This window comes from Cibotium barometz, chromosome 8 (genome assembly GCF_041138505.1).
Source record: "Cibotium barometz isolate CiBa-2024 chromosome 8, ASM4113850v1, whole genome shotgun sequence".
Taxonomy (NCBI): domain Eukaryota; kingdom Viridiplantae; phylum Streptophyta; class Polypodiopsida; order Cyatheales; family Cibotiaceae; genus Cibotium; species Cibotium barometz.
In genome coordinates, this window is record NC_141053.1 from 847,245 (window position 1) to 869,842 (window position 22,598).

General features: G+C 45.7%; 1 protein-coding gene across 3 annotated transcripts in view; it reads right to left on the bottom strand.

Moving 5' to 3' along the window:
• Positions 1-1,535: 1,535 nt before the first annotated feature.
• Positions 1,536-22,598, bottom strand: part of LOC147635817 (uncharacterized) — a 102,458-nt gene continuing 81,395 nt past the window's right edge. For 2 of the 3 annotated variants that reach the window (XM_086801166.1, XM_086801164.1), the window contains one exon: positions 1,536-2,300. In XM_086801166.1, coding sequence (XP_086657292.1) covers positions 2,031-2,300 — 270 coding nt within the window. In that variant the 3' untranslated portion in view covers positions 1,536-2,030. The remainder of the gene's footprint in view (positions 2,301-22,598) is intronic. The other variant, XM_086801165.1, reaches the window with a different exon arrangement.

A 22,598-nucleotide genomic window follows, 5' to 3' on the forward strand; every position in this document is an offset into this window, starting at 1 on the left:
ACTTGCTCCTTGTCACACACAAGCCAAAAAAACTACTGCCCAATGCATGACTACCACTTGTCCAATATTCATTCACATTTACCAACTAATAAACATTCCCACCCTAAAGCTCTTCACATTGGTGCATGATCGATGGGAACCACCTTTGCTCCTCCATTGCCAGAAAGAATGGCCTCTACTCTCACCTCACCTATACGAGTTGAGAATTGGAGAGACAATGAACATCCCTACCTCTTCTATAATTAGTTCTCTCTCTCTTTTGTGAGTATTTAAAATTTTACTAGGCATAGTTGAACTAGGCAATGGAAGAGCAAGGAAGAGGGAGGAACCACTCTGCCAGTGGAGTAAGAGAGGGGAACAAAGAAGTGAATCCATATGATTTTTTTGGAAAATGTTTCCATATAGTAGTGTATCTTATCCATATTCACCTTAAGAGTGAGCGCTTACTCTTATGCAAACTCTCCTCTTCTTGTGTGTGAGTGCGTTGCAACGGTGAAAGATCTCGTCCCTTCTTCTTTCTATTTAGCTAGTGAGGAGGCGTCGGTTGTGTTGCAAGAGGAAAGTTTGTGTGCTTGAGGGTTCACATCTTGCTTGGAGAAAGATGGGAAATACTGTAACCGTCCTTTCTTGGGTTCCTTGCATGTGGAATGGTGAGAGCACTCTATGTATGAGGGAGCCCTTAACCTTATCCTTGGGATTGTTTATGGTGTTGGAGAGAAGGTTGTCTCAAGAGATGTGTATATACGTGTCCAAGCTTTGATTGTGTGATATATGATTTGCTTTTTTGTTTGTTTATTGCATTGAGTAGGGTGTAGGTAGTGTAGGTTCTCTCCAACTAATGCCTTTTTATCGTCTAGAAATAATAATTGATGTGTATTTAACCATAGTTTGCAAATGATCGTATGCTAAAAGTGCACTCAACAATTTTAAAAATTTTGTGTGCTTACTTCTCATGATTCAAAGAAAACAAAAAACGTGACTTACAATGTTAGTACAACCAATGGCATGAGCTCATGACATGTATTATTAAATCCTTTATCTACTAAACTTTGCATCTAATGATTGACTATATTATTAGAATTGTACACAAGTACAACATTGTTTTTTTTTCCATGTGACATCACACTTCGTGAAAGTAAAACAAAATTTGCTATAATGTAAAAGACTCACATGATGATGTCCTCATGTCGAAAATATAGTGTTTCATCTCTCCTCATGCATGTGTGATTATGCTATGTGGTGGCAAGCAAAAACAAGACTAAAAAACCTCTTTGCAAAGCACATCTAATCATTGTGTGCTCATGCTATGTGGTGGCAAGCAAAATTAAAGGCTAAAAAAACCTCTTTGGAAAGCACATTCTAGAGTGATTATGCATCACAAACCTTGGTATTCATTGAGAGGAAAGAAAGGCTACCTTTTTTTAAAAGGCTTAACATCTTCTTGGACAACTTATTTGCTACCTTAAATCTAAGTATAAAATTTAAATTTTGCAAACAAAACACATGACTAGACATAGTAGAGTATGTCTCTCTAAAAATCTAATTTGAATTTCAAGTTTTTGAAATTTGATGATGTGGCATTGAAATCTTCAGGAGGCTTATTTTTCAAGCTTTGTTTGGGTTGGTTGCAAGAGTCTTAGACCACTTAACCAAGTCTTTGGAGAACTTGGAGAGCCTAGGGTACCACTTAACCAAGTCTTTGGAGAACTTGGCCTAGGGTAACTTCTAAGCTCCACCAAACCTCAAAGTTTGTCTCCTCATTACCCTATGAATGCACGATGCTGGTCCTTGATCTGTGTGTGTGCACATAGTTTGCTGCTTGATTCTGGCCAGTTTCCATCTAATGCTAGCAGCGAAGGAACATTTACTCCATCAACAGTGCTTCAATCTCTATTAATAAAAAAGAGTGACATCTTAAAGACATGCAGTTAGCACGGATGAATGCTGTTAGTGTTGCCTAGGGGATTAACCATGTCAGAAAATTCTTTAGGGTTTTTCATCAACAGTCCATTCACCTTGCAAGAAGAGGATTAAGTTGCAACTCCTTGTGCTCTAGAGCCCGTTGATAGTCGCGAAGACAGGCGGCTGTAGTTCTTGGGGACATCAATGCTGGACAGGAATGCAGGGATGACATTACACTTGCGAAGATACCCCTCCAAGAGGACCTCATCTGGGATGTTCAGTGCATATCTTATATGGCTCAGTGCCTGACTTGTTGCAGAGTCATTGAGATCAGCCCCTTTCTTTTCAAGATGTTTGAGCAACTTAACATATTCTTCTGCATTGAACTGTAAGCCGAGCTGCATGCACATCATAACAAAAGAGTAATCAGTAATATCAGAAAATAGAGCATTGACAACGCCTGTGACAGATGTAATGAGGAAAAGCTCCAAGTAACCCGTAAACAACCTTCACAACTGCTCCAGCCCATGCTTCTGCTCTGCTCGTTTCCTCTTTTGAGCTCCCATCTATTCCAGCCCATGCATCTGCTCCAGCTCACATTATTACATCCCGACAAGTCTAGCATTAGGGCTAGATGCGTGTGCTAACCCAAGATTAGGGTTAGAGTTGACCCATGATTAAGGTTAAGATTAGCTGGGGCGTGGGGACCTGGAGGGTTCACACGTGGGCTAAGGGTGCCAGCAAAAAGAGGTCTAGATTGGCAAAGAGCTTCTAATTAATGGCCTAGGGCTAATAATGGCTAAAAGCTTATAAATACAGTAGGAAAGCTGATAAATAAAGCAAGGGCCAATAATAGCCGGGGTATTACTATGTAAGTGACCTTGGGGTCACTTATTAGACCTGAGGTCATGGTGGCTTGGGGCTACCAAGGAAGTGTGCAAGATCGTGTGGCCATGGAGCTGCGAAGTGAGTGGTTTGGCCTAGTGGTATGGCACACTAGGTTGGGGCCATCGGCACCAAGCAAGCTTGTGGGCAATTAGACCTCAGGCACGGGGGGTGGTTCAAGGTATTGAACCCACGGTTGGGTGGTGAGTCACTATCCACAATCTATCGCAGTCATGTGATGTGAATGATGTCGGGTTTATAAAACCTCGTTAGGGTTTCGGTTCTAGGTCAGATAATCCTTGGGTGTGGTCTGCGGAGATCTTACAATCTACTCCTGCTCGCATCTTTTCCACTTCCTTATTAGCATTTTTCTTCCTCTCCTCAGCCATCTTCCTTTCCTCTCTTTTTTTGCCCCGGAAAAGAGACTTCTATTAAGTATGAAAAAATTCTACAAGGTAGATTTCAGACCAAATCTCAACCAATCTGGTGCCTTGCTGGCAGCACAAGGTTCCTTTCCTCTTTTCAGTCCTCAACTTACAGGTTATGGAAAACTTTTGATTGAGTTTATGTTTGCCTCCCAGAGTCCCGCCCTTGATTGGCATAATGGCTTCAGCCTCTCCCAATCCCTCCCGATTTCCTATGGCTGGGAGAACTACATCATTTTCTGAAGACAAGCTTGCTACTCTCAAACATGATACAGACCAAGAAACCTCCAATACCCTCATGGGAAGGATATTTGGTTCCCACTCTTACCAAAGCCAAGTTAGAGTTTGTTGTGTTTCGGCAGCCCTTTCCTCGGATGTGACTGAGCAATTCTCAAATGCACGTCTGTTTGGATGGGGTGTGCTTCCTAGTAGATTATGTTTGCCCCGAGTTGCCACAGGTTTTCGACAGCAACCCTTTTTCTCTTAGTGCCAGGAAGATCTTTTTCTTCAGATTTCAGCTCGGTTTTGACCCAGTTGTTGAGGACCAACACGTGACGCCTATTTCATGCAGGTTCCCTGGCCTCCAGAGGGCTTACTTTAGACTGTTGGACTCTATAGGGGCTGCTTTTAGGGAGGTTTTGGAGGTCCTTGCTCTTCCAGGACACGCCATCTTTGCTATTGCTGCAGTTTCTGCTGATTTTGATGGGCTCCCAGGGTGAGTGTACTTGTTTTGGAGGGTTGCACCCATACTGTTAGGGTTCTGTGATACTAAGTACCAAAAGGAGAATGTTAGACTTAGTGGTGCCTGCTACAATCAAAGCATATCCTCCCCTACCAAGCACCAAGACCTCACCATAAAAATGATCTAATCTTGCATTAATGCATCCATCCTCCTATTGGACTAAGAAAAATTGTTGGTTTCCGGATCAATGATTCAAGCAGACCTACTTGGCAAAGCTTGGCTTTACTAGAATTGAAAGGGGCACTACTGCTTTGATATGTGCACTATTCGATTGGGCTTGACATATCTTCCACGCAGCAAAGTGCACCAATTCTCAATTAACATATGCACAAAACTTCTATGATGGAGCTCTGTGAGATTGGATCTAGCCTTTAAAGAAGAAGTGGTAAACCATGTCTTGTTTGTGACAGCCTGGTTCATTGCTTCATGCTCACATTTCCCATGTGCTTGTGTTGGCCAGTTGAGGAGATCCATAGGCAGATTAGACTGCCTTCCTCTTTTATCTCTATTGTAGAAGCATGGGACACCATCATGCCTCAACAATTAGTTTTTGGAAGGCCCTCAAAAGCCTTCCAGAGGATCAGAGAAAAAAGCCTTCCAGAGGATCAGAGAGATGCCTCTATGCATCATCTCAGAGGAAGCCACAGATGGATTGAGCAGATTGATGCAGCCATCCCTCGTGAGTGGATCACTTGCACTTTTCACCACGAGTATCATCCATGCTAGATAGGTGTTTTCTCCAGGATTGGAGTGCCTATGCAGGTGTTTGCTATGTTGAGTAAGGCTAGGGTAATGGTTGGTGCAGATCAGCATCCCTTTCCTAGTGCTACTTCACAGCCTGTCAAAGTAGTGGGCCGCTGCAGGAAGCATTCATACATTGACCTTTCTCTCAAGTCCGTGGTGCAAGACTTCTGGATTTTATGGCTTCATGGCGATTGCCCTATCAGATAGCTTCATTGGGGTCCTGGTAAGTGGGAGTGCATTGATGCCAAAACTCCCATGAAAAGTTCCTTTTCTTCAAATACACAGTTACGAATGCGAGGCTTTTTTTTGGTTTTGACCCATCATGTCCTAAATGGCCGGCTGCTAATTGAGTCTGTACAACAATGCATTCAGAGTTGAAGAGACTCCTAGTTTCATTGGCAGTTTCACGAGAGACAAAGTTTACATCACTTGAGGCTCTATAGCATGGTTAGCCCAATCTAGTTCACATATTTTTAATGAGGGTAGGGATCGTGGCTCTGTTCTCATGGTGCATAGAGGAGTGGTTAGTAGAGATAGATCCATCTATAGGTCTATGAATTGACATTTTGAACTCCTAGATTTGTTATCTAGGAGCACAGTTCCGTTTTTAGGAGACATGATTTGGCATTGGTCACTTTTCCGCATGATCAGTTCTCCGTCCAGTGTTTTGTGGATGTTGAGGACTTTTTGATTCTACAGGACTTGATGGTCTTGGACCTTTGAATCTTCCAGGAGGTTGTGGTTTTGGACTTATGGATGACAGGACTCTACTTTTTGGTGACTATGGCTTGAGAACAGGACTTAGACCTTGGATTATGTGGGGTGTGTGCCTGAAAGGTCATTGGAGTCAAATAATGGACATGTGTGGGAAACAGGTTATTGGAGAATGTTCACATCATTATTAATGGGTGGGGAAGTTTATCATGAAATGACCGAGCAAAACTATTATAGTTATTAAAGAGCTTTTGGACCGGGATCAACTATGTTTTATGTATGTGGTTTTAAGTGGATGAACTGTGTGTCTTTATTTTAAGGGTTTAATCACATAAACAGTCGTGTGTGAGACCCCGGATTTGTTACAGAGTGGGACCATGGGGTTTCTTCTCAGAGGACTGTCATGGCATCATTGTATCCTGGATATACCTTGCATTTTGGGATGATGTCTCTTTTGGTTGGATGTACCTTGTATTTTGGGATGATGTCTCTTTTGGCTAGTGGCCATGGTTTCATATTGATCTTTTCATACTAAAAAAAAACGTTTGTAACAAGATCTGAAGGTTTTCAGCTACAATTATTCTATGGGGTTATCAACCATGATGGGTATATGAAGGCATGCTCTTGTGATAATCCTCATCTTATATAAGCTGCACCTTCATAAGCCATCAATTGTCTACACATGGTCACTCTTCCTCACTAAACATAGTCACTCTTCCTCACTATCCTTGTTGCATGGACCAAGCATTCATTTCTTGTAGTTGGATCTCCTGTTAATGATTCACATAAAACTTTCAATTTTTGTACACCATTCCAACCTCAAGGTGTTATCAAAAAGGGGGCTGTTTTTGCCTCCCTCTTCTTTGTGCTCTTCCATTACTATCATTAGAATATGGATTTACATGCCAAAATATTAGCCCACAAAGATCCAAGCAATGTAGGATGTATTTATAGCCGTATGCTACTTCCCTTGAGAAAAGTCAACATATTCAAAAAGTGTCTTAAATGTGGAATTGAGACTACCATATCATACCTTGTATAAGGACATAGGATTTCTCCCACAGCGGAGAAATACTATTAATAGAGGACTTAAATGCATGCATAGCGGAGCTCCGACGACGTGCTGAAGTGACGTGAACCTGCGCTGCTGCCCCCGCCTGCCCTCTGTTGCCTCCGCCTGTTTCTCTGCTGCTCCTGCCTGCCTCTGCTGCCTTCGCCTGCCCATCTGCTGCCTTCGCACCCCCCTTCGCCTGCCCAACTTCTGCCCTTCGCTAGCTTTTCAGTCCCCGCCTGCCCTTCAACTACCCCCGCTAGCCCCTCTGCTGACCACCGCCTGCCTTCGCCTGCCCCTTTTGCTGCCCCCGCCAGCCCCCCTTTTGCTGCCCTGCCTGCCCTTCAGCTACCCCCGTCTGCCCCCGTCAGCCCCTCTGCTGCCCCCCGCCTGCCTTCGCCTGCCCCCTTTTCCTGCCCCCGCCAGCCCCCCCTTTGCTGCCCCGCCTCCCCCTTTGCTGCCCGCCCCCTGCCTTCTTCAGTCCCTGCCTACCCCTCTGCTGCCCCCGCCTGCCCCTTTGCCCTTGCTTCCCCAGCTGCTCCCCGCCTTTGCCCCCCTTTCTCTGCTCCCGTTTTCCCAGCAACTATTTTACCTGGATTCAAGTCGGCCGCCCACTTTTCTTGATTGATCTTATGGCTTTTTCTGCCGCAGCCAATCGCTCATCACCCCCACTGGCCGGGAGAATCATCATTTTTTCACAAGACGAGCTCACCTCTCTTCAGCACGACATTGACCTTGAGGTCCAACTTGTTGCGAGAGTTTATGGTTCCCACCCTTCTCGTTCACAGGCCCGTGAATGGCTTCTAGCAGCTCTCCCTTCGGAGCTGATTGTGCACTTTCAGGATACTCGTTTACTTGGTCGAGGCTTTTCCAGGTGGACTTTCATTCTTCAGAAGCTACTTCTCAGGCTTTGGCTAGCAGCCCCTTTCCTCTTGGTCCTAGGGAGATTTTCTTCTTTCAGTACCAGGTGGGCTTTGATCCAGTGGTGGAGGATTAGCGCCTTACCCCGGTCTCACTACGGTTCCCTGCTCTTCCTTGGTCCTATTGGAAGCTTCTAGCTTCCATAGGGGCATCCTTTGGCCAGGTTCTAGAGGTACCAATCCTCCCGAGCTCTCCCGCCCCACCTTGCGCGGCCGTTACCGCCACTCTTGATGGTGTACTCCGGGTCCTTGTGCTTGTTCCTGATCCATCGATTACTGATGATCATGTTATGCTTCAGAGACCTGACGGATCTCATTTCCGCCAGAGGATGGAGATTGCAGGCAGACCTAACCAGTGTCGGATTTGTCGTCGACAGGGTCACATTGCTAGAGATTGTCCTAGATCGAGGGGCCATGCTAGGAGGCGGCGTGGTCCTGCCCATCAGAGGCCTTCTGCAGATGCCGAGACTCTAGCTGCTCCTTTGACACAACAGACCACACAGCGTTGGGTTGTGGTTAGGGAGGCAGGCACCCTCGGACCCCCGTACCTGCCCCTTCACCCACACTCCCTGTGGAGCACCCTAACCCCTATGTAGCTCTTGCCTCACAGGATGTTGATCCTTTTTTGGAGGATGAGGCCTTGCAGGCACATGATCTAGATCCCTCACAAGAGGATGCTGCATTACAGTTACAGGATGATTGCACCCTTGAGGATGATGTTGCACATTCGCATTGTCATGGTACCTCTCCAGTTCTGAGGACGCTTTTCCCCGGAGTGGGAGAGAGAGGTAAGGTTTACATCGTCAGATTTTCCCTCCCTTACCTATGCGAGACGTACTTCCGCCTCTAAAGGGGGTCCTTCGTCGACCACGAGATCTGGTCGTTCCTACTCTGAGTCTTTATGAGGATTGTCTCTTGGAACATTCAAAGTCTTGGGGGTTTTTTTCCACGTCGATGGAAACAAATTGTAAAAACCCACCTTCATTGTGGATATATTGCTCTTGCAAGAGCATAAACTGGATGCTAGTCAGTGTGGGAGATCAGGCAAGCTTCTCTCGAGACACACCTTTTGGTCACCGACTGTTGGTACCAAGGGTGGTGTTTGTATCTCTGTTTCAGCTTTGATCTTGCCTTGCATCATTGGACATGGTGACATTTTGCCTGCGAGAGCGCAGTGGATCCTTCTTATGCAGCAGGGTACTACACGCATTGGTATTCTCAATCTCTATGCTCCTAACAATAGAGGTGAGAGGATTGCCTTTTGGAAATCTCTCACTAGATTAATGCCTCTTGCCGACCATTGGAATATTGGTGGGGATTTTAACATGGTTGAGATGCCAACGGATAAAAGAGGTGGACATGAGGGCTTGGTGCATCCTCTTGAAAGAGCGTCTTGGGAGAGGTTTATACTCCATTCATGGTAGAGATTGTTGGCATGAGGATGACATTTTGAGGAGTCCATCCACTCTTCTTTATTCATGGTCTAACAGGAGAAGAGATGCAAGATGTATCTATGCACGGTTAGACTGATTTTATGTGGATGATTGGGTGCTTGACAGAGGTGGACATACTTTGATTGCTACAGGCACCTCCAAATCGGATCATTGCCCAGTGGTTTTATGTATTAGAGATCCGAATTGCCATGGATCAGCACCCCATGTACGCATCCCTGATCATTTGTTTTCAGATGCAGAACTATCGCGTCGTATGCTTGATATTTGGAGATCTCATGACTTCGTACAGGCCTCTCAAAGCCTGGCCTCTGCTCTCTGTGATATTAGTGACTTTTATCACACTTGTGCCCTGTCTAAGAGGCAAGAGGCCTTGAACTTAGAAAGGGCTATTAGACGTAGATTGGCTGCCTTGCAACAAGAGCACGAGAAACATCCTCATGCTCAATGGGTTGCAGATTCTTTATGTACTATTAGAGCAGAACTTCATCACTCTTGAGCAACGAGCGGAGTTTCGTTTCCATGCCCAGGAATCCTTTTGGACACAGATGGGTGGCAGATGTAACAAACATTTCTTTGCTTCTCACGGCCCATCTCATGCCAGAGATAGTGTCAGGCAGTTGTAGGATTCACATGGCACTCTTCACTCAGATCCTCTCATGGTTAGAGAGATTGCCACCGATTACTATTGCCAGCTTCTTAGTGCTAAGCCGCATTCTGATCTGAGACACATGGCACAGAGGAAGGTTTGGAATGCATTGCCACATTTGATCACCGAGGAGATGTGTGCCGCTCTGGATGCCCCTTTTTCTATGCAAGAGTTCAGTCATGCTCTTCATGCCTTACCTCATGGTAAGTGTCTAGGGGAGGATGGCCTCTCCCCTGTTTTTTTCACTACTTTTTGGGATGAGATTGGGGCTCAGATAACATCGGCTTTGCAAGAGATGTGGGACACAGGTTCTATGCCTTCTTCTCTCACTGAGGGGCTTATTTATCTTATTCTTAAGAGCGGGGATAAGACATTGATTGGCCAGTGGAGACCTATCACCTTACTTGGGACTGCCTATAAGATTCTTGCTAAGGCAATGAGCATCAGATTATTGCAGCCAATTTTGCAGGATGTTATTCATGATACCCAAAATGGAATCTTAGACGGCAAGAGCATCTTTGATAACATTTTCTCGTTTTGGGAGGTCGTCGAATGGGCTAAAGCGAGCAATCAGCCCTTAGCCATTCTACTCTTGGATTTTGAGAAGGCCTATGATAGAGTGGATTGGGACTTTCTTGAGGGTACTCTTAGTCATATGGGCTTCTCTCAGAGATGTATCAAGGGAGTTTCATGCATGTATCATGATGCCCATAGTAGAGTTCTTGCTTGCGGTGATAGAGGACAGCGGTTTCAGATTTCTCGCTTAGTACGAAAGGGCTGCCAATTAGCCCCTTTATTATATATCATAGTTGTAGAGGCCATGAGCATCTTTCTCCGCTACATTGCTGGTATTTCAAGATTGAGGTTGCCTCTTCGTAGTCATGAGGAGTTGGTTGACTCTGAGTGAGCTGATGACACAACCCTGTTTTTGGAGGCTTCACATATATGCTTAAATTCCTTCCGGGTAGCACTAGAGGAGTTTTGTTTGGCAGCAGGGGCACTCATTAATTGGCACAAATCTGTTGGTTTTTGGGTTAGTGATTCACCGAGAGTTGATTGGGGTGCAGAGCTTGGTTTTACTTGGATCAGCAAAGGATGTACTGCTAGATATTTGGGATGCCAAGTTGGGATTGATATTTCTCTTGCACAGCAGTTTGCTCCGTTACTTATGAGTATCCGGAAGAAGCTCCTCCATTGGAGCTCCAGGAGATTAGATTTAGCCTCCAGAGATTTGGTGGCTAATCAAGTTTTGCTTGCCTCAGCTTGGTTTATTGCCTCTTGTTGGTGCTACTCTCGTGCGTGCATTGGCCAATTGCGGAGATTGATCCGAAATTTTCTCTGGTCGGGCTTGGATGGTACCTCGGACACTCGTGCTAGGGTAGCTTGGCTCACAATTATTCAGCCCAAAAGAGAGGGGGGCTTGAATATTATCGATCCGGATGTTCAATGCAGGGCGTTGCTTTGCAAACTTGTGGTCAGAGGTTTCCTACCAGGCACTGAGCCTTGGAAGGATTTTTTCTTGTCTCAAATTTCCAGATGTACACGCAGGGTCGGGAGAGACTGGATGCCCAACACGTTTTTTGTTCACAGAGGCTGATATTAGGACACCATCTTTCCCTCTTATTGCAACCATTGTCACAGCATGGAGAAGCATGAGATATTTTTTGCGACAAAGGCTTCCTAGGTCTTTGGATGAGGCTGACCGACAACCTATTATGTGGGACAAGCTCATTAGGGATGAGGCTGGTCAGCCACTTCGTGCATCTCGTTCTATGCAATGGTCAGGATAGGAGAGATGCGCATACACAGTTCTTGCTTGGAAGACCTTTAAGAGTCTTCCGGAGGATCAGAGAGTTGCATCCACTCAGCATCTTAGGGACTCTCGCATTCATATTGATCAAATTGATGCAACTATTCCGCATGAGTGGCTTTCTGGGACCTTTCACGAAGACTATCATCAGAGTTGGCTGGGAGTTTTTTGGAGGATAGGCATACCTCTGTAGGTCATTGCTCTGCCAGGCCAGGAGGATACAGATTTCCTCATGTATTCTATCATGCCTGGTGGGAGATTGAGGACATGTAGTATGGAGGAGATCATACCAAACACTAGGCTTAGTCCAGTGAAGATTGTTGGTGCTCGGGGAAGCACTGGTTCATTGACCCTTCTCCTCAAATAGTGACTCATGGCTCTTGGTGTTTGTGGCTATATGGTGGCAATCCTATCAGATATCTTCAATGGGATCCAGGAGAGTGGGAGTGGATTGATGCCTTCGATCCTTTGAAAAGCCTTCCTTTTTTCAGTTTCACTGTTCGGAATGCCAGGCTTCTCCTCACTCAACAGATGCATAGGATCCCTACTCTCAGGCCTCATTGGGAGAGCTATGATATTTCTCCAGTGATACAGTGCAGATATTGGCATAGACTTTGGCACTCATACAGAAGGAGCCAAAGCTCTCATTTCTTTTGGTTATTCTTACATGGTGGCCTCCCCACCAATCAGTGGAGATCAGTTTTCGGTGTAGCACCTTCCTAGCCTAGATGTGCGGCACATTCTCAGTCCGTACAACATTGTCTATGGGGGTGCAGCATTGCACAGCAGATTTGGGGTCCTGTAGCCCAACTTATGGGCAAATTGAGTGGCCGAGCCATGCATGTGACTTGGGGGCAGTTGCTTGGCTCTCCCAGTCCGGTCCACAACTTTTTTATGAGGGCAGTGGTACAGATTCTGTTTTTTTCATTCGTAGAGGTATTGCCCAGCATGGTCTATTGCAGGATGTTCCTAACTCTGATTATACACCACCTAGACACAGGATTGACACCAGTTGGGAGATTATTGCCCGTATTACAGCATGGCAGATCTGGAGAGCTAGATGTACAGAGGCTATTGAGGGTGTCCAGATTTTTGGGTCTCAGTGCATTAGTACTATATGGGGTGATATCATCCACACTCTTATGGCTACTTGGGCTTGCATTTAGGGGCCCTCTCGTTGTACGCAGGCGAAGCGTGTGATATTTATGCCGGAATGGGACCATGGCATCTTCTTTTCCTCTAGTACCATAGGTCTTACATAGCATGATGATGCTCCTCAGTGGTTGAAATCACCTTACATATTGGCGTGATTCTATTCTCTTCCGGCTTATAGCTGTGATTGTTGTATGTTTTTCTCATACTTAATAGAAGTCTCTTTCTGGAAAAAAAAAATGCATGCATAGAAAAGAGATGCACAAATCCTTGACTTTCAAGAGGATGCATTGATTCTTCTTTCAACAGATTGAGATGCCACAGTCCCAACATATGAGAAAAACTTAGTTGAAATGAGTGCAACACATGGCTTGCATATATTTAATGGGATGACATGCTGGCTCACACTTTAGCCTTTTCAGGGCCTACTGCGCCTTTAACAAATGCTTTTGACCACTGGGGCGACTGTCACTCTGTTGGGACAATCCTTGTAAGCATGGTTGAATACGCACTTGTAACATGTGCTTCCGTAAGGAAGCACATGTGCTTTCGTAAGGAATTAAGTTGGAGGGATCTTTGTAAGGACACTCTGCAATACAGAGTAGATTGCCTTATTGGGTCCCTCACCTTGATCACACCGAGATACTGGATTTGCCTATCCTGCCACTCATGCCAGGGGCTGACCACACTCAGCTCTCTTTCAGCCTTAAAATCTCTAACAGCCTGCCAACTGGCCCTTTCTGAGATTACTCACTTACCACCACTATCACTTCTCCCATGAACATGACGACATAAGTTCTCATTAGATGCAAAAACGAGCAGGAGTCAGCGTGATATTCATCAAATATTCTTGGTGCCGGTTCCTAGAGACAAAATCAACCACTCCTCTCACTGACCCTGCTATATGGCAAGCCTACACCAGACACAACTCAATGTGGCAAACCACTCTCCCATTGACATCTCAGATAGACCCTGACCCACTAGATCTGCCCTTTTACTACCAAGTCAACTACCCAAGCTATCCAGAGACTCAAAAAAGGTAAGGCAAAAGATCACCAGGACTTACAATTAGAGTTTTTCTTCTGAAGTTGTGAGACCCTTGCACTGATCCTAGCCAAGCTTTTCAACGAGTCCATTTACCATGGCTAAGCCCAAAACTGGTCTGAGAACACCATTATACCCATTCATACGGTAGGGAGCCCAATGAACCCACATACTAACATAATGTCATGGTTTGCCACCTCATGGCCAAGATACATGGATCAGCTGTAGAGGCACATATCAATGACTAGATAGCGTGACAGCTTCGAGCCGACGCCCAATCTGGGTAGGGCAATTCCTCTGCGGAAATCCGCCGGGTATACAGAGTTTTTAGTGGGTGAACTTAACGGCAAGTCCCACAGTACCTGGGCTCCCTCGGGAGTTCTTGGTCGCTGTCATGCCCAGTCTCTGGGTCCTCCGGGGTCATGCCATAAGCTGTTCGAGTCGCAGAAACGAAAGTGTTCGTCTCTGACCCCGGCTCGAAAAACAAAAACAAAACAATAGAGTGACAGCGGGTCAGATCCATGGGCCAAGCAGCTTTGGCAAGACCATTCTACACTAGACTATATTTTTACACTTAGAGCCCTCATTGAGGAAGCCAAATCATGGGACAAAAGCTATCATGTTTCTTTGTTAACTTTTGCAAGGTCTTTGACACGGTCCCACAAGCTTGACTGATTAGCTGGTTGAGACATATAGGGATGGAGAATGAGGTCATGTGGGCCACACTCACGATCTATGAGGTCGGTCATTGACCAGGTACGCAGAGGGCAAAGGTCCATGCATTGTAGGGAAAAAGACCGGTTGATGTGGGGGATCACCACCTCCTGGGGAAGGTTCCAGCTGCCTTGGCAACTACGGAGGCAGCCGAGAAAGGGGAGGGGGCCTCGAGAACCTATCCTAGCCTACAGCCAATCGCTCGAAGGAGTGGCTCCTACCAAAGGGTCCGAACTAGGAGAGAAGCCATGGTGGTAGTAGAAGTGGGCTAAGAACACCTATGCCTCCCAAACCAGTATTGAGCTGCTCTTCGCCAAGGTGCTCTCAGTTTGAGCTGCTGAATCAAACTCGATCCTGATAAAAAAACAGCAATAAGAAATCGGATACCTGGGTCCTCCTATAAGAGTGCTAAAGTTGATGCCAAAATTGTCCTAGCGTGGCCAGAGGGTTGGAATCCTTTGAATCCATCCAAGTAGCAACAATCTAGAATTCCGTGCAGTGTAAGTGAAGAAAGGCAAACTCTTCGAAGGGTTGGCTGCATCAATCCACTCCCACTCACTAGGATCCCAATGAAGAAATTTGATGGAGTAAGAAGGGTCTCAAAGAAACATTATTTAACGACGAACCAGAAGACAGTCTTCGAACCAACACCTATATATCACGCTCATTGAGTCCCAATGATTTTCTTGGGGTAAAATTCAAAAAACTTTGCTAAGAAATGACAATAGACCAAACTTTACTACCTTGGAAGGGTTGATCACTCACAAGCTCCCCTAGTTAACTCAAGGTTGGTAGCCCATAATATCTATGGAACTCAACCTTAATCTTCATTAAATAACACACTAATTTTTGGCAAATATATGGAGAACAAAATGGGGAATGGGCTAAATGTTTTCTTCACTTCAATTAGTGTGTACATCTCTTCTAATCTCTTCCATAGTCAAAAACATTTTCATCTATCTTCTAGATCCTCTTTTTTCTCTAAGCCTTGACTATAACCCCGCTTATGCACCTACTCGTATGTAATCACACATTGTGGTGGGCATTTATTGCTCTTAAATATGTGCATGTACCCAAACACAATTGGCATTCGTTAAATGTCTCAAGACGATATACTCCCATTATGAAGTTACTTGTCATCCATGATCCATTGAGCTTGCATTTTCAACACTCCCCCTTGTGCTCAACTCCATCTAATGCATGCCAAGTTCCTTTTTGAACTTTTGAAACTTCTCAACTCCCAATGACTTCATGAAAATGTCGGCTACGTATCCCCTATGCTAACATATAGTAAATCAGTATCACCTACTACCCTCTCTCTATATGTACTTAGTTCTAGCATGAAACATCAGATTATTGTGGTGGCAAGTTATATACTGCTCATATTGTCATAATATAAAGTGACCACATTATCCATGGGCTGATCCAAATCACCAACCAAGTAGCTTTCTCAATCAAGCTACCTCACATGTATAGCCAGAGTAGCACCTCTATACTATGCCTTAGTGCTAGAAAGAGCAATTGTGGGTTGCCTCTTTGAACTCCATGAAACTATTGCACTTCCTAGCCCAATCTGTATGTTTAAACCCATGCACAACCTACTTGCCACCCTCATACATACTGACACTTCGGGCACTTATTGAAGAGGGCAAGGCACAGAAGAGAAGGATATACTGCTACTTTGTGGACTTTCGCAAAGCCTTCGATACCGTACCACGTGCCATGCTTATGCACAGATTGCATGACATTGAGGTACCCGAGAATATGCAGTGAGGGATATATGCTTTGTATGAGTCTGTGACAGGCAGAGTCCGAGCTCCAGGCGGACTATCTGATATGGTGACCAGCACGATAGGGGTGAAGCAAGGATGCCCGCTATCGCCCACCCTCTTTGGATTGTACATCGATGTGGTCTCCGATTATGTAGACAGATTGGGAGGCCCAGGGGGATGCCTGGCAGGGGTGTTGATACCCATCTTGTTATATGCTGATGATATTGTTCTAATCTCAAACTCTCCAGAGGGATTATAGAGACACCTGGATGCATTACAGGCTTTCTGTGCGGATAGAGATCTGACAGTGAACCTTGGAAAAACCAAGGTTATGATGTTTAACACCACACAATCATGGGTGACGAGATCAGAGCCTCAGTTCACTTTCTCAGTTGAGCCGGTTGAGTACGTCACGTCATATGTCTACTTGGGAGTTACTTTCACAAGACCGTGTTTCTCCCTGAAGGAGGGAGCAGCAACTAGATTAGCTCGAGGGCATGCAGCCTTGGGGGCACTTGAGAGGCAGCGCGCACACATACAGTTTTAGGAGCCGCGCACCAAATTGTGGCTATTTGATACACTTGTCACACACCGACCCTCCTGTACGGAGCTCCAATATGGGGGGCCAGCATACATCACAGATCTCAGAGAGGGACGGATGAGGGATGGAGGCAAATGGAGAGACCACTGATTATGATGATTGCCCGCATGATTCGGAGCAAATCATCAGCACCACATGAGATTGCTCGGGCTAAGCTGGGTGCCGCACCAGTAGTGACCGAGGCCCTATTCCAGGCAGTTACCTTTTTACAGCGGCTATGGGAGCTCCCTCAACAGAGGTACTCCCGATTGGCATTGACCTCATCCATACAGTTGGCAAAGGATGGAGATACTCATTGCTGGTACGCTCAAATGAGATCATCGTTTGACCTACATGGTTTGCGGATAGAGGCACTACCACCCTTTCAATACAGTTTGGATTGTCCATTTTTGGATCTCACCCGCTCAGAGCAAAACCACGATGGATATCATCAGAGTAGACACAAAGAGGACATGGACTAGTCCCCTTGAGCCCTTAGGCACAAAAATGGCTCATTACAAGAGCCATTTTCTACACCTCTCACCAAATGATTTTATCACCCACCCGGCGTACATGGATGTACACCTATCACATGGGAGCAATCCTAGACTTGTAGAAGAGATCTCACCAAGGGCGAAGAAGGTGGTTGGTGCTCTACATCCGAGAAGATAAAACCTGGGCTGTAAATCAAATCACCTCCCCTGATTGGAGTGCACCTCGTAATCTGCTGCAAAAGAAAGTCCTTCCAAGGCTCAATGCCAGGAAGAAATCCTTTGACAACTAGCTTATGAAGTAAAGCCTTACACTGCACCTCCAGGTCAATGATGTTCAATCCTCCATCTTGCTCAGGCATAATAATGGTATCCCAAGCCATACTCACCCTGGTATGTACAGTGCCATCTAATCCTAGCCAAAGGAAGTTCCGAATAAGCCGACGAAGCTGACCAACACATCCTAGCACGACATGACAAACCAAGCCGTTGCCAACAGCACTCAGTTAGCTACCAAGACTCTAGAGGCCAAATCAAGCTTCCTGCTACTCCAGTGCTGAAGTTTGCTTTTAATGCTCATGAGCACAAGAGCCACCTCTTCTGCAAGCAAAATGTTAATGCCAACTTGACAGCCAAGGTATTTGGTAGTGCATCCTCTCAATCCAAACATCCGAACCTCAATTTGTCTATTATGGAGAGTCACTAATCTAGAATCCCGCTAATTTGTGCCAATTGATGGTGGAGCTTGGTGCCAAACAAAACATCTTCAAGGCAGTGTGGAAAGTACAGAGGCATGCATGTGAGGCCTCCAAAAACATGGCAGTATCATCTGCCAACTCTAAGCCAGTAACTCTTTCTCTATGCGAAGAGGCAGCCTAAGGCTTGAAACCCCTGGGGTAACCCTAAGAAGTCTACTCATAGCTTCCGCTACTACAAGGTAAAGTACTGGAGGCATTCCTGCCTCATGGAATGGGAGATCTAAAAGCGCTCACCATGCTCCCCGCCGCAGGCCAAAACTGGCCTCCCTATACATGCAAGAGACCCCTCTGATCCACTCTTGGTAGAAACACATACATGCCATGGTGCCTTCCAAGAAGTCCCAATCCACTCTCTCATAAGCTTTTTCAAAGTCTAGCAAGAGAATGGCAAGGGGTTGTTGGCTAGATTTAGCCCACTCCACACCTTCCCAGAATGAAAAGATATTATCAAAAATACTCCTCCCTTGGAGGAAACCATTTTGTGTATCGTGAATAACGCTTTGAAGAACAGGCTGAAGCCTCATACTCATTGCCTTCCCTAAGATTTTGTAAGTAGATCCAAGCAGAGTTATGGGCCTCTCCACTATCTAATATTGGTCTTGTCCCCACCTTTGGGGACAATGTGCATAAGATCCTCCGTGAGAAAAGGAGTACACCACATCCCCCGCAGAGCAATAGTAACATCATCACCAATGTAATCCCAAAACTACAAAAAGGAGGATGGAGAGAAACCATCATCCCCTGGGAATTTGTCTTTCGAGAAGGCGTGCAAAGCATGTCTCAGCTCATCCTTCAAAAAGGAGGCATCCAAAGAGGCGCACATATCATCTGTAATAATAAGCCTAGGCATGCGCTCCCAGACTTTGTGTTGTGCAACATCTCTGTCCAGAGAGTGGGCCTTTGCAGAGAGCAAGGTCTGATAAAAATCTGAGGCAATACTCCTCACCATATTTGGATTGGTGCGAAATTCTCCCCGAGAATCTTGCAAGCATTTCAAACTATCTCTACTGTGCATAGGTCTATGTGTAAGAAAAGACGTTTGTTGCATCTGCCACCCATCTGTGTCCAAAATGCAAACACCCCACCTATCCATGAAATGCAAACAGCCCACCTATCCATGGCCACTTGTAACTCAGCTCTAGCAGTGGACGAGATCTCGGATCCAAGGGGACTCAAGATGCTTCTCGTGTTCTCTCTTAAGCACAGCCAACCTGCGTTTGATAGCTTGCTCCTTGTCTAGAGCCTCTTCTTTCTTGGCCAAGGAAGTAGAGTGGTAGTGCTAGCTAGTCCTCTCCAAGCCAAGGCAAGTCTCTCCCAGGGGTCAAGATCATCAAAAAGCCTCCAAATCTCTTTAACCTCTAGAGAGGTCTCTGCATCCTAATAGACAGAGTCTCGGATGTGAACACGAGGTACACCCTTTTGTCTTCCAAGTTCCTTGATGCACCCTTTATGAGGAGTCTCCATCGTGGTGAGCACTCGGGCACCCGATAGTTCCCAATTTAGACACTCGCTGGTGGCCAAGTCTGGCCAGATGGTTAGAAGATGGCTTATGCAGACTTGAAACTCTGCCAAGTAGGATGCATGCTTGTGCGGGCTATGTGACGGCATTAGTGAGTGCTGGAGAACAAACTCAGGACACTATTCTCGGGTTGTGAGGCGGCCTGGGTTGAGGGTCCAGATGGTTTCAAATGTCCATGGGAGCTGTGTAAAGTCCCTACAAGAACTTGTTATAGTCTAATACGATCCCAATCGGATAATGTGGTCAGCCATTTTGGACTAAGTCGTGGGCTGGCCAATGTGGCCGACCTACGTCCATGCTGACCCTGGGTACTATACATAGACTAGTTTGGCAGCCTTAGTTGATCATCGAGTTCGTTCTGTTAAAGAACTCTTGCAAGCAAGACATCCTCCGTCCAGAGTCTCTCTAGATTGCAATCAAAGCTCCTTACCCGGAGCACACGGGTGGGCAAACGCCATCAGTTTGTAATCGAGTTTTTGCAAGTAGTAATATTGTTTACTCTCCACTTATTTTTGCGATTCAGTGCTTTGTATTGTGTTGATCTAGCTTCCGCTATAGTGTATTCTTACAAGGATTGCCCAAGTTGGCTATCATTTTTATAAGGTGGATTTAAAATATAAAAAAACTAGCAGATGCAACAAACCGTTTTTCTCAGCGCATGGACCTTGTGCAATAGGGACAGTTTGAGACGCTCGTAAGATTCTCAAGGAGAATTTCATACTAAGCCAGATAAGGTGAGGAGTATTGCCTCAGATTTTTATTAGATTTTTCTCTCTGCAAAGGCCCACTCTGTGGATAGAGATGTTTAATGACAGAAAGTCTCAAAGCGCATGCCAAGGCTTATTACACATGATATGTGCGCCTCTTTGGATGTCCCCTTTTCCAAGGATGAGCTGAAACATGCTTTGCATGCCCTGACGCCCAGGGGATGATGGTCTCTCTCCCTCCTCCTCTTTGCAGTTTTGGGATGACATTGGTGATGATCTTACAACTGCATTGTAGGAGATGTAGTGTACTAGTATGATGCCCTCTTGAAAGGCAAATGCCCAGGGGATGATGTCTCTCTCCCTCCTCTTTGCAGTTTTGGGATGACATTGGTGATGATCTTACTACTGCACTATAGGAGATGTAGTGTACTAGTATGATGCTTCATTTTCTCATGGAGAGTCTTATCCACCTTGTCTCGAAAGGAGGGGACAAGAAGCAAAGGCACTAAGTATGAGGCTTCAGCCTATTCTTCAGAGAGCTATTCATGATACACAAAATGGTTTCCTCCAAGGAAGGAGTATTTTTTATAATATCTTCTCATTTTGGGAAGTTGTGGAGTGGGCTAAATCTAGCCAACAACCCCTTGCCATTCTCTTGCTAGACTTTGAAAAAGCTTATGATAAAGTGGATTGGGACTTCTTGGAAGGCACGATGGCATAGATGGGTTTCTCCCACGAGTGTGGATCAGAGGGGTCTCTTGCATGTATAAGGAGGCCCATAGCATAGTTTTGGCTTGCGGGGGGCGTTGTGAGTGCTTTCAGATCTCCCACTCCGTGAGGCAGGGATGCTGCTTAGCTCCACTACTTTACTTTATAGTAGCAGAGGCTATGAGCAAGTTTCTTAGGGTTACCCCAGGGGTTTGGGTCTCAGGCTACCTCTTTGCCTAGAGGAAGAGTTATTGGACTCAAAGTAAGCAAATGATACTGCTATGATTTTGGAAGCCTCACAGGCATGCCTCTGTGCTTTCCACACTACCTTGGAGATGCTTTGTTTGGCAGCACGCTCCACCATCAATTGGCACAAATCAACAAGGTTTTAGATAAGTGACTCTCCGTAGGCGGATTCGGGGTTTACTTGGATTGAGAAAGGATGCATTGCCACGTACCTTGGCTGTCAGGTTGGCATTCACATCTCGCCTACACAAAAATTTGATCCTATGCTCATTAGCTTTAAAAGCAAACTTCAGCATTGGAGGAGTAGGACGCTTGATTTGGCCTCTAGAGCCTTGGTAGCGAACCAAGTGCTACCGCTGGTGACCGCTTGGTTTGTCGTCACGTCATGCTCAGTTTTTCACAAGGGATGCATTGGCCAGATTTGTCGGTTTATTCGGAACTTCCTTTGCTCTAGGTTATATGGCATTGTCCACACTAGGGCGAGAATCGCTTGGGATACCATTATTATGCCTAAGCAAGAGGGAGGATTAAACATCATTGGCCAGTTTCGTCGCCTTATTCGGAACTTCCTTTGGTCTGGATTAGATGGCACTATATACACAAGCTTGGGATACCATTATTATGCCAAAGCAAGAGGGAGGATTGAACATAATTGACCCTGAGGTGCAACGTAAGGCTTTTCTTTGTAAGCTGGTTGTCAGAGGATTTCTTCTTGGCACTAAGCCTTGAAAGGACTTTCTTCTACAGCACATTACGAGGTGGATTAGGGGAGGTGATTGGATTTACACCCCACGTTTTATCCTTTCGGATGCAAAGCACCGGCCACCACCTTCTTCGCCTCTGGTGAGATCTCTTCTGTGAGCCTAGGATCGCATGAGGAGTTTCTTGGTTCATGTTTCTCTGTGGACAGTTGAGAAGGCTAACATGCAGCCCGTTGTGTGGAATGACTTGATTTTGGATGAATATGGTAGACTTGTTGGGACAGCCAAGCATATCCAGTGGACTTCCTCAGTCCTCAGCGACTCTTTTCTCCACAGTGTAGGATTGGAAGAGGCTCAAGCATAGTCACAAGAAACACCATTCTCGGTGGTCTGGAACGGCGTTTCCTATGCTCATGGAACGCTAGAACGGCATGGAACGGGCGGTGATGTGGTGGTTTAGTGGGAACGGCTGTTGCCATTTTGAGAACAGCGCTGCTGTTTCCAAAACGGCCAGGGATGCAACAGCCACCGTCCATCTGTTAAAGGTACCAAAGGTACCTGATATAGTACCTAAGGTACTAAAGTACCTTCAACTGGTACTTTTGACAAGATAACAAAAAAAACGGACTGTTGTGTGTATGCGCTCACCGCTGGCCGCCTCTCCCTAGGACTGAGCAGAGCGTTGTCACTCGACCTCCTTAAAACTTGAAGTTCACAGGCTTTACACAAAGGTGACCAGTGTGCTCCTCCTCATCACTTTCATCTTCTTCTCCTTCAATCATCAATCATTCATGGCACCTAGAGCTTCAGGCAGCAAGTGATCCAAGAGGCAAGCTACTTGGTCATGGTGGGAAGAGGTGGACTGTAATGAGTCATATGCAAGTGGAGGTGCCAGGAAATGGAAGTGCAGGTA